Below are 15,172 nucleotides of genomic sequence, written 5' to 3' on the forward strand. Positions count from 1 at the left end.
ATACCATTTCCCCTTACTCCATTTTATCTTCATAACAATCCTGTAAAGTGTGTTGGGCTCAGAGGGTAATGGGCCCCTGAACCTCGGCCTCTCAAGTCCTGGTCCCACCAGTATGGCATACGGGCTCGAAATTACAATATGGACAAATCTATCCATAACAGATGTCCTCTGTGCTATGAAATCTGAAGAGTTTGTTAAAAAAAATAAAATAAGGAATCAGCTGCATTTGGCAACCCCAGTTCAAGGAGATGAAGGTTGACGTCTCTGCCTGATGCCTTGACTTAGATTCTTGCCTGATTGGAAACTTATGCACAGACCCAAAGTTCTGTATCTCTGTTCTGTTTCCAAGACTACGTTTATTGGATGGGGGAAGATGCGTGGAAATGGGTTACATGGGCAATGGAGCTTTTTCATTTTGAGAAATTGTCCTTGGGTGGTTGTTTTTGACTGCTGCTGCCTGAATGAGCATCATTAAGAAGATGGAGCTGTTTAAATCATGCCGACTCTATTTTTCATGCATCACCTCCAGCCACAGTTGGAAGGCTCCCTGATGGATTTTGCTGGCCTCGCTGTGATCTATTCATTCTCTTGCTTACCCCTCCTCCTGCCTCTATAGACAAAACAAATGGGTACTTAGCTAGTTTGCCTCTGATAACCCAAGAAACAGAGACCCCCAGTTCTCACTTACAGAGACATTTGTGGGTTGTTGTTTTTTTTAAAAAAAAGATGGAGTGACAAGAGCGATAATGGATCAAGGAGTCCACCCCAGGTGAAACTAATCTGAGGGGAAATTGTTCTTATTGAAATGTGCTAGCAAAAATTCCATTTTATATTTTAAGTGGAATTTCTTTCAACACTTCCAATCCCAGTCCATTTGGAACTTTTATGGGGGAACTTCCCTGCCAATGCTGAACAACACCAAATCTGGCAGATTTTCACATTATTCTATTCTATTCTATTCTAGTCTAGTCTAGTCTAGTCTAGTCTAGTCTAGTCTAGTCTTTCATTCATTTATTAATTTGGCTTAATTAATCAATAAGATTTAAATTTTAAACCTATGCAAAGCCCCCCCACCCCAGTTCCACCTGGTATTCTAGACTTGAAGCAATGTCAAATGGGGCTGGTACTACTTTTTGGGGAATCGGTACACAGTCAGCAAGCCAGAGGCTGAACAGGTAACAAGGAGAAGTCCAAGGTGTAGCGAGGGTCAGGGGTTACTTTTCCAAAGCTAGCTGCTTCTATCCCTTCTGCTGCTCCCCGCCCCCCACTTCTGAACAAAAACAAATAGCCTACCTTCAGACATTACAGAAAATTGTCAGACAACCATAGTAGATTGACTGTGATTTTTCAAAAAATAAAACCTTCATGTTCTTTTAAATGAAAAATGTCACACTCCCTTCTTTCTGTTCCCCAGCTTCCATCCCATGAAGCAGGAACCAGAGAACCTGACTAGCAGGGAGGCAATCTTTCACACAGCAGGCTTGAATTCTTCCCCACCTTAGCTGCCAGATCAGAAATAGCAGCAAAAGACAAACTTGCTTCTTCAGTCATGGGCTTGGATCCTATGCACAAGTTCCATGCACGCTAGATAGTCTCTGCCACACAACACACTTCCCTATAAACATCCATTGGCACAAGATCAATGGCTTTCACTGGGCTCTGTTGCAAATGAAAGTTTTGGCAGAAGAAGAAACACCCTCCACAGTAGAGACTATCTACCATGCATACAGGTCATTCATAGTTCCAAGTCATGGCCTTTGCCATCCCAAATGGAGTTTAGAGTCAACACTGGCAATGGCTGCAATCCATAGGGGTACAAATCTTCATTGTTCAGAGGTCCAAAGCTTTTCAGTGACTTTATGGTGGCATGACATTTCCATTGTTACGTGTGATACACATTTTGGGTTATTGCATTTACATCTTGCCATTCTTCTACCATGGAACTCATGGTGGCATTCACAAGATTTCTAGCTTCCTATCCAAAGCTGAGGGCAGTGTAGACAGGTTTGAGGAATCAGAGAAGGACTCTTCTCAGCAGCCCTTCTGGGGGTGTCCTGTGCCCACCCTCCCCATATGTGGTTGGGCTGCAGTAACACTTTTTGGTATTTCAGCAGGTCCTGGGGTTCACTCCCTACTGTATCCAGGGATACAGTCACCAAGAACTCTCAGGACTGAAGCTTTCTTATTCCTGGCATCTGGGGACTAAAACAAATGTCAGCCCACAAGTGGGCAAGTGACGGGTCCTCCTGTTTTCTGAGTTTGACAGTGGACAGCCATCTTTCCATCTTAGCACTGGCTGGTTGTACACAGTGCCTCCATTTTAAAAGGTGGGGGAAAAATACAAGTTCAGAGGGAGAGTTAAATAAGGAGGTAATTTAGTCATCTGTGCTAGGAAGTGTAACCTTGTTACATTCAGCAAATTAACAACAGAGCTGCCTAATTTAGAAAGACAAAATACCCCATCACAAGCATCTGCTCTCAGTTACATCACTAGTTGACCTCTTTCGTTGTTGTTGCTTGTCTGCGTCTTTGGAAGGACGAATGAATGTCCCTGAGCCAATTACTGCTTTGCTTTGTTGGTGGCACTGAACATATCCAAGAGCCGCCCACCATAAATTAACCATGTGTCTGGTACATACAGAAGACAGTTTTTGGGGAAACGGTTGCTCTCCAAATTGTGCAGAAAGTGGGTAAAGAACTGAGGCAGGCATTACTGAGGCATGATTAGCCTTTGGAAGGGGAAGAGCAGAAGAGCAGGGGCCCTGGTTTTCTCGTAGTGAAGTCTTAAAAATGAGTTGGAGGCTTAGCAGCTGATCTAACAGCAGTGGTTTGTATTCCCTACTGGTACCTCAAACCAGCAGAGCTACTATGCAATCCAGCATACTACCACCAACAAAACGTTTTTTTTTTGGGGGGGGGGGATAACAGTAGAAACATTCCTTCAGCTTAGTATACATCACAGGTTGTTATAATAAATAACAAATAAATAACCAAAAATTAAAAAAATCAATTTCTGAAATAAAAGGTCATAAGAACATAAGAAAGGCCCTGCTGGATCAGACCAAGGCCCATCAAGTCCAGAAGTCTGTTCACACAGTGGCCATGGTGTCTCTAGGAAGCCCCCAAACAAGACGGCTGCAGCAGCATTATCCTGACAGCCGAAATAACTTGTACCACGGCTTTGTACCTCTTCTAGGAAAAAATGCAGCAGAAATTATAATTAAAATGCAGGTGTTGGAATAAAGGCAGTGAGTCAAGGGAGCTCATTGCCACTAATGCCATGCTAGAGTATGCTACCAAACAGTGTAAGTAAAAAATGCTACGTTCTGTCTTTTTTCTCCAGGCAGTACTTTGGTGCAGGTGGCAGAAGTTCCCTTCACAAGCTGCCCAGGACAAGGGATGGTTGGGAGGGGGGAGGAACTGCTTCTCCTGCCCCAAGCAGAATTGCTTCCAGGGGAAATATTTTGCAATCCCAACTGATATCCCAAATTGGTAGCCAAATATTACTGCAATAACTTCCAACAACAGCAGCCACGGGGAAAAGAGGAAAAGCCAGGTAGCCTTATGTAACTGTGAATCACTGCAAACGAAACCTCCAACCACACATAGATTCCCCACCACAGCAGAAGACATCGCCTCGCTCATCATGAATATTTCAAGCACCTTCTCGTTCGCATGTTCCCTTCCAGTTCACTGGCCCTCCAACATGAAGCCTGGAGACTGGGAAATGGCCCCTGATGCACAAGATTAATGGGGAGATTAGCATTTACATAATGGTTGTCCCTCTTCAAACAGAAGAGGATCTGGTCTCAGTGTTTGTACAATCCCTTCTGAGCTGGAAACATTTGCAACCTTTATAGCCCATAGTACCTTGGCTGGATAGAAATTGCCAGAAAACAGAACTTTAGGAAGTGGCTTTTTAAAAAAAGTGTTTTATAATTTATTTATTAATTTGTTTGTTTCTGAGTAAAGGAGTTTTGAACTGCTTTAAAACTCAGCCAGAGCCCCTGGAACTCCCTTCAGCCTCACTTTTCATTATATAGGGACTCTTGACTCAGGTCTGAATTATCTGTCTCGTCCCTGCATAAAGGGCCCAGGATCAACCAATAGTTGTTTCCATAGATTTGTTGATATGCTGCAGTTGGGATGAAGAGACCCATTTGGTTCTGCTCGACAACGTTAATAAAGAGCTGAGAATGGAATTTCTGTTCTGTTCCACTCAAGCTATGGATTGGTTTGTGGACTGAGAGGATTGCAAAGAGAGGCAATCGCTGAAGTACTTAAAGACTCAATTTACTCCTCATGGAAGTGTAGGCCTACAACTGAGATTGGGTTTTCATGACAGAGTGATCCCTTTTTAAAAATAAAGATGCCTACATACAAAAGGTTAGCATGTCAGAAAGACTCCTAAGTTGGAACACTTCTCTTGGATGGGCCCATTTTTTCTATGTAGGGAATATTTTTGTCCAAATGAGCATGTGAGCCCCGCCTAAAGTCTGATGTGGTATGGGCCAGACATAACTTGGCCACTTAAGAGAAAATGAGACATACATGTTACAAAGAACATGTGTCTGGCAATGGCAGCTTCTGTCAAATTCAGTTATTACTCCATGCAAAATCTAAAAACAAGAATGAAATCTATGTAATGCCTTTTATTACAACCAACCAAACTGTTAATACATTACGCAAGCTTTCAAGCTCACCAGAACTCTTCATCAGGCTGGATATTATAAGAAGAAGAGTTGGTTTTTATATATCGATTTTCTCTACCTTTTAAGGAGAATCAAATCAGCTTACAATATCCTTTCCTTCCTCCCCCCACAACAGATACCTTGTGAGATAGGTGAGGCTGAGAGAGTTCGAAGAGAACTGTGACTAGCCCAAGGTCATCCATCAGGCTTAATGTGTAGGAGTGAGGAAACCAACCTGGTTCAACAGATTAGAGTCTGCCGCTCATGTGGAGGAGTGGAGAATCAAACCCAGTTCTCCACATTAGAGTCTGCCGCTCTTAACTCCTACACCAGGCTGGCTATCTTTTAAAAAAGATAAAATGTGGTAAGCAGTTTCTCCAGGCCATGGTGTTAAGTTCTGATCTTGCATCATCTGAGGAAAGCAAGCAGGCAACTGGCTTAGCTTTATTACACGGATTTTGTTCTTGCTTTTGGAGAGAGCACTGAAAGTAATTGGAGCAACTCCTACTGTCCCTAGGAGCTCTCCAAGGTCCTGCAAAGCCTAACTCTGACCAGCTGCCTGTAACATGCACTGATGTCCAAGTCTTGTATCCTTCACCTGATTGCAGATAACTGCTGTGTGCTGCCTCTGCTTCAGGCTGGTTGCCTATTTAGATCTTGCCTAGCATTCACCACACTTGAGGTGAGACTTCAATACTCACCTTGTGAAAATAATGAAGAAAAGCTTTAAAAATTAGATTTGAATTAGGGATGTCCCTGGCAATGTGAAGCACTTGAGAGGTAGGCTCTTAAAGAAGATAAATGGAACAATTACTGCATCTATTTATCATGCAGTTGTTATCAACTGTAATAGATATTGCTCCACCATTTGAAGGTGAAAGCCAAAGTTGCTGCTAAAACAGGGAACCGGCAGTTCCAGAGGGCCTGGTTTCTGAAAGTTACCCCCTGAGGTGGAAGTGAGACACTAAAAACTTATCTAATATGGAGGTTAGAGTATTGGATTAGGATTTGGGAGATCACACTACAACGAACCTCGCTAGGTGATCCTGAGTCAGTTTCTCTCTCTCCCTCTTTCTCTCTCTCTCTTTCATCCTGACCTACTTCATACAGGTGTTACAAGGAAGGTAAAATAATGAAGGCTGCCCTGAGCTTCTTGAGAGAAACACAGGATAAAATATGTTCTAGACAGATGAGCATCCCTGGCCTCCTTTTTGTACTCTGAATAGATTCAGCAAGATTACAACATGGGAATTAAGTGGCAGCTTGGCTTGAACAACAAGACTAAAGAGCAGTCTCTAGTGCAGAAAGCACATCAATTGCCAGAATTCAAAATCACCCTGCCAGGAACTCTGGGCCTTGGAGGGAACTCACGAGAGAATTTTGACCATTAGGGTAGAGCAGAAATGTACAATGACACAGGAAACAAAGATCTCTATGAAGTCTGTTAGTCATTTTGTTCCTCAAAGTTACTCATTCTAATGCACACCCCTAGTAAACATGCATAGGCTTACACAGAAGCCAGTGTGGACAATCCATATCCTCACCTGTGTGCATTTGGTTGTCTCTAGATATGCCTGTGCAGTACCACTGGCTTTCAATTTCTATTTCACAAGCATTACTTCTAAAACAGCAGAATTTTTTCTTCTATTCCCGTTATTTCTTTTCAGCCACTCGCCCCTAGATCCTCTCTCATTCTTTCTTGGAGACCTTTACCCTTCTCATCTCATTCCTTCTGCCTGCTCGGCTCTCAGCTCAAGATGGATATTGCTTAATAAAAGAGTTGAAGGTACTATGATAGGCCTTGCTGCCTGGGGTTTAAACACACATTTCTTATCTCACTGTGCTATCTGCCTCTGTCAAATGGGTTTTGCTGGATTCTGAATAGGGCTGTGCATGTTGGGTTTATAAAGCAGCAAATAAACCCGAAATAAGCTGTTTTGGCTTTCCCGGGTATAACTGCAGCTGAATAGGGGAAAAAGAGGAATCTTGGCCAGATAGCCCCTTCCCGAATAACCCGAATAAGTATTTGGGTTTTTCAGGTCCAGCTATTCTCCTTTAGATCTGTGCTGCGGGCCTTCTCTGGAGCTGAAGAAAGCCCATAACACAGATCTAAAGCAATTCCGGGTGGGCTGGCAGCATGGATCTAAGTGAAGGGCCTCCACCTGCCTTCCCCAGAGTCCAGGGAAGGCAGGCGGGGGGCACTTCATTAAGATCCACGCTGCCAGCCATTCCTTGCTGGATTTTCCCTGGTATTTTTGGCTTTAGGTTTATTAAACCCAATTCCTCCCAGCAAAAAAACCAGGTTTTCCAGATTTTTTGAAAATTTTCCAGTTTAATAAACCCGAAGCTGGAAAATGCTGGAAAAAAAATCAGTGCACACCCCTAATTCTGTACTATGCAGACCTATTTGCCAGAGATAATATGGTTTTATTCTCATTGTTGTTAATACTTCCAGTCTTCACTTACAACATTCAAAGTACTTCACATACATTTTATTGCAATCCTAACAGCTAGGTAAGACCTCTCCTGGATCCTGTGATTCTGTTCTGCTAATGGCTGGGCATTCTTCCAACATGGCAAGCTTTCACTGATGCAAGAGTCTCTGATGCAGGTCTCCTTGTACCAGAGAGAGAGAGAGAGAGAGAGAGAGAGAGAGAGAGAGAAAGAAAGAAAGAAAGCGAGCGAGCGAGCGAGCGAAGCAACCTTCAAACCTGGAATATCTCTTGCTGTCACCCAACTTTTCCTTTCATGAGTCAAACTATGGGATGAATGTTTTCCTAAACTTTGACTGGATTTTGGTAGGACTAACAGTGTAATCCGATGCAGAGTTACTCCAGTCTAAGCCCTCTGCTTTCCCAAACCAGGTTTGGCCTGCAGGCTGCCAGTTAGCCACCTCTAAGCTAAATGGAGCAGGGAGTTCTCTTCCAATTCAGAACAGGTCTAGAAATCTGGAGGCATCTTTTAAAATAGTTATTCTGTCATAAAATATCTGAACCTGTTTGGCTTTTGCAGTCAGTTTGTCACGGTGTTTTTCAGTTCCACATCACAGCAAGAAAAGAGCTTGTCTCAACTGAAGGATAAAATAAACCCAGGTTTTTCTAAAATCCTCATTATCACCATCATCATCTTGTGCTCAGGGCTATGGGAACAGGAAAGTGAACAAGCACAAATTAGATGAAGTCAATGAAGAAGAAGCAAAACACACATTGGACTACAGCGGTCCAGGGAGAGGCACTGAGAGGGCAAACAGCCGGCGGAGCACAGCAATTCTGTTGAACGTAAAAGGAGCATCTGTTTGCACAACCCCTTCCTGAGGCCCATGCGCAAAATCAGGAGTAATGAGACACACAATGCATTAGTGCCAAAGGGAATCACTTGCAACAGAAGCGGGGACAGGAATTTAAAAAACCAAAAAAACACCCTCCTCCTAACCGAGTTCCATCCAGCTACAGCAGAAAAGCTTTAGGGGAAAGGATTTAATATTTAAGAGCATTTATATAACTGGTGGGAAAATGGTAAAAGGAAGTGCTTCTGGACATCGCCCTGGGAGAAATGATGATGCAGTGTGTTAAAGGGATAGTCGCAGCAGAGGCAGAATCTAGGAGCAATGCATCATATATCAGGATCGAGTGAGATACCCGGGGTTGAATACTAGCTTATCCTTGGAGTTATAGGTCAGTCTTAGGCAAGGTATTCTCTTAGGCCCCTAGTCTATACAAACAGTACAATTACCTTCTTCATAAGGACTGCCTTGCTGAATCACTGCAAGGAAGTGTCTCCGGACCAGTTTCTTATTTCTATCTGTGATCACATAAACACATGACACTGACACAGAGTCAGGACATGATGCTCAGAAGTGAGACACTGGAGTCTGAAAGCATCACTTGCAAAACAGCATTTGATCTTATCATGGGGGAGAATTAATCCATACTCTGCCCCACCCCCAATAAGATGTAGATATATCACTTTGAGCGGGGGAGATGGCTGGATTTTCCCAGTGTGCCAGCTGTGACCTCCCAAGACAGGCACATCATCAAGATACTCTGTTCAAGTTTGGCTGTACTGTGAGATACAGAGGAGACCATCCTCCTTTAGCTAGCATGCAGGGAGGCACAAGCCATCCATGGCAGCAAAAGATTCTTTAGCAGGCATCTGTTCAAGATCTATTTTGGGGGTCCAGCTGTCTTCCAAAAAACCAACCAAGTTGCAAAATGTGACACAAAATCCTCCCAGGGAAAAAGTATGGGAGGAAAGAAATTAAAAACCCTCCCTCAGCAACCTTCCCCATATGGGGCTGGCAATTAATTCCTAATGAAGAGAAATCCTACTCATCAATCCCTGGCATCATTTCTAGCTTGGCCTTTAGACTTGCTTCCTGTACCACTTGTACCACCCTCTCAGCAATTCTGTCACTCAACTAGGATTAAGTCACCTCAGCGAGGACTAGCAGCTTGAAGTTAGTAGCAGAGAGCGACAGACGAGAAACAGGATAATTTAATGGAAGCAGATTCATTACAGGCCCCTGGAAGAAAAGAATGCAGAGAAGTAGATGAACAGTGAAGGTTTTGCAATGGAAACCTGTTCATCTGCTGTGCAGAAATTTGTTTTGTTTTTGTCTAGCCTTCATCTCAAATGACTGATTCCAAACTGTTTCTAACTAGTTAAAATAAGCATGCAGCATGCCGAATACGCACACCCAGGGCAGCATTTTGTAGCTGCCGAGGGCTGATCTATAGCAGGTCCGTATTTGGACGGCAGAGATCAAAATAATCAGAGTTGGGGATAACTCTGCAAATTAGATAATCAACATTAATGTGCTTAATTTTCCCCAGACAGCATGTCTTGAGAGTGCATGGCATCAAGGGTTCTAGTTATAACCCATGTCTGAGACTCAAGTGATTCCTGAAGACTAGGAAAAGGGTGGGTACATTTGCCTTTGGTATACAAGGAAAAGGAGAAAGTTTATAAAGATGGTAATTTGGTAATCATGTTCACCTTATCAAGCACTTCCCTCTCTTCATGTCATGGACTATAGCACAGACCCCTCCTTGTCAGGCAAAGAGACCAAAGATTCACATGAACACATGAAGCTGCCTTATACTGAATCAGATCCTTGGTCCATCAAAGTCAATATTGTCTACTCAGACTGGCAGCGGCTCTCCAAGGTCTCAGGCAGAGGTCTTTCACGTCACCTATTTGCCTAGTTCCTTTAACTGGAGATGCTGGGAATTGAACCTGGGACCTTCTGCATGCCAAGCAGAGGCTCTACCACTGAGCCACAGAAGGAAGGAAGTGCTTCTTCCTGCCCTTCCCAAGGGTCAACACAGCAAGCCTTCCCTGTCCCTCCTTACTCAGATGGGGAGTGCACAGAAGGAGGCAGCTGAGACACCTCTAAGAACCCCTAAAGATGTGCACAAGGAGCCCAAGGAGTCTGAGCCCACCCTTTTCACCCTGGGATACAGCTCTGCCTCTTGGCTCAGACCTGGGCCCTGAGCCTTCCACCCTAGAACCCACTGCAGCACCTGAGTTCTCTCACCAAATGACCCCTCAAGCCCACAGAGCCAAGCACCACCCCGGCGCTGGCGGAAGCCTTTCATTATTCTGGTTGCCCATCCTGGCACCTTTCCCATCTCTCTGACACCCTTCTTGTGATGGTACAACTGGGCACTTTTCCCCAACCTGTTCTCTCCCCTTTCCTTCTCTGCACACAACGTTAAAGCACTAGCTCCAGTCCTGCCCATAAACAGCTCCCCTCTGACCTCTCCATTTGGTTTTCCTGCTGTTCTCTGCTTGTGCCAGTGATGGCCCCTAAAGGTGAATTGCAATGCAAACCCAACTCATTACTGCCAACTGAAGGCAGCTGTGACGGACTAAGGGTTAATGTCTGTCAGTGACTGTATGTGAGAGGGACATACAGGGAGTGGGCAGAGCTTAAGTGGGGAGACTCTGAGTTGCGGTTAAAAGGGGGGGTTCCCTCTGGGTTCAGGTGTCATGGGTTGTGCCTAGTGTGACTAGGGAAAAAACCAAAAGGGTGATGAAAGAGAGTTTGGGAGGAAAAGAGGTCCCTACTCTAGTCACAGGAGGGAGGGACAGTCTCTGAGGAAAGAGGTATACCTGGACCAAGTATTGTGAGAGATGTGCTTTAGGCACTGTGAAGTAATTCCACAGAGAGAAAAAGGAAGGGAGAAGGGAGAATCTCCACACTTCCTACTTTTAGGTACCAGAGTAAACACATGAACCTCTGTGTGCGGGTTCTGGGACTAAGCTAAAGAGTTGGAAATCTGGGTTAAGTAAAATAACATCTCTGCTGTACTTGTTGAGCAACTCATTATTTATACAGAAAATTTGTACCTTTCCTTAACACTAGTTTTTCCTCCAATACCTTTCCCTGTGAAGTATAATAAAATTCTGTTATTTTTATTGTTGAACTGAATAAAGCCTCTGGCGTCTCAATTATCTGAGGTAAAACCAAGCAGGAGACTTGGGAGAGATTCCCCCCCCCCACAGCATATCTACAGTATTGGTCTTAATGAGGGTAGAGAATAAATAGCGTCTCATGTAGAAGGTCAGTCCCTTTGATACCCAGTGCAGTGGGTATCATGTAGCCAGACTGGGAATGATCTCTGCGTCAGATGTGGGACAGCTTCTGCCAATCCAGAACAGATTATACCAGGCTAGACAGAGCAACAGGTCATCTCACTAGACAGGAGCTTTGTACACTCAAAGTTATGGTGCAAAGACTTTTCACACTGTTATTGCCAGACGAGGCAGTATTTACTACTGTTCATACGCTGCACTAAGAACAGAATAAAATAGAATAAAATAAAAAATGTATGCACATTGAAGGGCATGTCAACAGACTCTCTGGGCTCTGTCCCCCCCCCCCAATTAGTTTCCAGATATATCTTCAGTTGGTATAAGTAAAGCTTCCCAGATATATCTTTCTCCTCAGCTGGTTTCTTTATTCTGGATAACAGATTGAATGGGGAGGGTTGCTCTACCATGAGGCCAATCGAGGCAATGACCTCAGGTGGCAGATTCCAGGGTGGGGACACCAATTTCCCATCCCGTTTGCCTGTACAATGTTTCATAATGGAAGAAAGGCAAGACAGGAATGTGATGAATAATGGTGTACCGGCATCCCTCTCTCTGGGTGCTCAGTTCCTTGCTGGGTTTTGAGGTCCCTCTAAATTTATCATATGTATTTATTTCAGAACCCGTAAGAGCTAGAAATAAAGTGAAAGTGGTTATTCTCAGAATTCTGAATTCCAGGCACCACATACCCATACCATGTGAAAGTGACAAGCACAGCATAGATGTCACGTTGCCCTACATGTGGCATAGCACTACAGAACAGCACTAACACAGAGAAAGGAGGATAGAAAAGTATACACTGGAGGATCTGAAAAATCTATTTCCAAAGAATAGATACTCCCTGCAAGTTACTTAATCTTCCTAGTTAAAGCCTTCAGCTTAAAAGATTTCCTAACAAATGAGATGCATACAGGCTGTGGGTATGAGGGAAAAATATTAATTAACTAATTGCAATTGCATGCTGTCTAGAACCATTTGTCCTGCCAAGAGCTGTTCCTTAAGCTTGTATTTATTATATAGACATATGCCTTTCAAGCAGCGATAGTTTGACTGGGAGCCACTGTTGCATGTTTGGAGCACTAGAGCAGAACTGTGAAGATCCAGCTTCACCACTGTGCCCTGAATCTCAGTGTTTAACCAGAAGAGATGTAGGACATGCATCACTGTCCATCTACAAAGTGCAAATTGTATGCTTGGCCTTGGAACTGTGTGGGAAAGAAAGAAGAGAAATAACCCTTCTGTTAGCATTTTAAAGAGGAAAAGATGTGTAATATTTTTTCCTTAAAAAGCTAATAACAAAGCAAGGAACCTGGTATTAATTAACAAAAATAAGTTGAAGTTGAAGGGTTAACCACCCCTCCCTTCCCAAGGCAAATTGAGGCTGCAGGAAAAAAATTATGGATGGACATAGAGACATGATGTTTGTCTCCTCTATTTTTTGCCTTAATTGGATGATGTTGGGCCAGTCATTTTCTCAGCGGATAAAATGGAAGAGAGGAAAGCTGCCTATGCCACCCTGTACTCCTCGGGAGGGGGGGAATTAAAAAATGTAATAGATAGATTTCCTGATGCTGTTATTTTCACACACTTAGATACCTCCTTGAGAGTGGATGGGAAGGTGGTCTCTTGCAGATAGAACTCCATCACACACTGGAATGTGACGTTGATGATGACACCCAAACAGCCCAGGTGTACACGGGCAGCTTGGAGAAGTTCAGGATTCATGGATTCGGAGCACTCCAGGATTTCCCCAGAAGCTGTCAACAATGTCAAAGCTACTACCTGCCAGGAGAAGATGGAAGGAAAACGAACACGTTTTAGTCTGTGAGTCAGTCAATCCATTACATTTTCCAGTTCAGTTTTGGCTTGAAGTTCAGCTGTGGGCTGGCTGGAACACGTGTGCCCACAGCTTGCAGTATCTGCAAATGGGCAATCGTGGATATAATGTGGAGAATATTTGGTGAAACCCTACTTTGAATTGGTAAGTTGATTTTTTTTTTTTGGTTCAGTTCTCACTTAGGTTCAACAAAGTCTTCCAAATTATGGTTCAGGTTCTGTTCTGGCTGAGGAACATATGAGGTGCTGGTGTGGTTGGGCTTCCCATTTTCCATTTCTGTTACCATCTACAGACCCAACTCTGACAACTGAGGCCTGGGAGGCGGCTAAGGGGGCATGATCCAGAAAGCTGGCTGAAACCAAACAGATCTGGCATGGTCAGTGTCCAGAGTTCCATTCCATTCCATAAACCTTTAATGGCATAGAAGTTGCCAACAGGCCTGGAGAAAAATGCCCTGTCCCTTTGATGGAGACTTAATGTGTGGTAAAGTACAGGTAAACCCCTGGCCTGGTGGAACTCCCTTTCAAGTGAGACCAGGGCCCTGCGGGATCTTAAACAATTCAGCAGGGCCTGCAAAACGGAGTTGTTCCACTAGGCCTATGGTTGAGGAGAGCTACGTTTTTTATCTGTGTTGGCCTCCCCTCCCCTTCTTTATACTGTGGTTACACCATCAATGGAACTGGGGCCCTGGCTGCCTGAGGGTCGAAGCGATCTTAAGGTGTAGCACCATGTATTAGTTATTTACTGGTTTTAATTTTTTGAATTCGTATGTTTTTATTGAGATTGTTTTGATTATATTCAAATGAATTTGTATGGTTTTTATATGTTGTTAGCTGCATTGATCCTGGTTTTGCTGGGAATTAAGAGCAGGGTATAAATAACTAAATTTATGGCACAGAGGTAAATAACATCCCATTGGAGCAAGACATTTTTAATTCAGGCAGTTGCGACCTGATCAGTGCCTGGAAGGAAGGGAGATCTCTTGGGAGATATCATGTGAAACAAACACAGTGGGAAATGCTAAGTTTAACATTTACTTTATGCACCTGATGTTGTTGCCTCTGATCTTTGAATGCTCACACTGGAATAAATTTTGTTAGCCTTTAAAATGCTAATGGGCTCCTGTTTGATTTTACTACCAAAGATTTCATTTATACCTTGACTTTCTCCCCAATGAGGACCCAAAGTGGCTTATATGATTATCCCCTCCATTTTATTCTCACAACAACCTTATGAGGAAGGTTAGACTGAGAGTATGTGACTGGCCCAAGGTCACCCCGCAAGCTTCCACAGCAGCGCAGGGATTCGAACCTGGCTCTCCCAGATCATAGTCTGAAACTCTAATCACTACGCCATACTTGCTCTAATACTAATATGGTTACCCCTTCTGGAAAAGGCTGGGCAAGTTACACTTCTGTTGCCAATCCGTTGTGTGATTCTGGGCAATATTTCTCTTTTTATCTTCAGCAGCGACCTACAGCCCCAACTTAGGTCTCAAATTGCTCCTGGTTTGAAATTCAAGAAACCTTCCAGTCATCTCTTTTGCGCTCACGCTCACTGGCAAAGCTGTCTCCAGCAGATGACGCCAGCGGGCTAACTTTCACCCCAACCCTTCCACCAAAGCTGCAACCCAAATTTCCTCCCTTCTTTATGCCCCCTGTTTACTTCCTACACGTTCTCTTGCCTGCTTGGATGAAAATTACTTTTCGCTGTCCTGACCGCTGCGTTGGTAGTCTCAAGGTGAAGCAGAGTGTTAGTTTGACTGAATTCCTCCCGAACCGTTTCAGCTCCAGCTGTGGCTTTTTCCGTTTGGGAAGGGGAAGAAGAGCATGCCCGAAATGGGACTGGGGAGAATTCAGAGCTGAGCGACCTTGAACAAGGGGCTGGGCCTTTATTTTTTCTATGGTCAAAGAGGTTCAGACTAGAAAACAAGCTCGAGGGAAATCACACAGAAAAGCAATCGAAACTGGTCTACCCTCTGCAAAGTTTGCAGCTGTGGTTTTTGTCATTTCCTTATGTAGCTATTTACTGTTCCGCTTGCGTGGCATAG

General features: G+C 43.9%; 1 protein-coding gene across 1 annotated transcript in view; it reads right to left on the reverse strand.

The window, feature by feature from the left end:
- Positions 1-15,172, reverse strand: part of LOC130481040 (L-gulonolactone oxidase-like) — a 50,564-nt gene that overhangs the window by 13,901 nt on the left and 21,491 nt on the right. The window contains exon 5 of the mRNA XM_056853693.1: positions 12,882-13,067. Within this exon, the coding sequence (XP_056709671.1) occupies positions 12,882-13,067 (186 nt within the window). The remainder of the gene's footprint in view (positions 1-12,881; positions 13,068-15,172) is intronic.

Source organism: Euleptes europaea, chromosome 7 (genome assembly GCF_029931775.1).
Source record: "Euleptes europaea isolate rEulEur1 chromosome 7, rEulEur1.hap1, whole genome shotgun sequence".
Classification (NCBI taxonomy): domain Eukaryota; kingdom Metazoa; phylum Chordata; class Lepidosauria; order Squamata; family Sphaerodactylidae; genus Euleptes; species Euleptes europaea.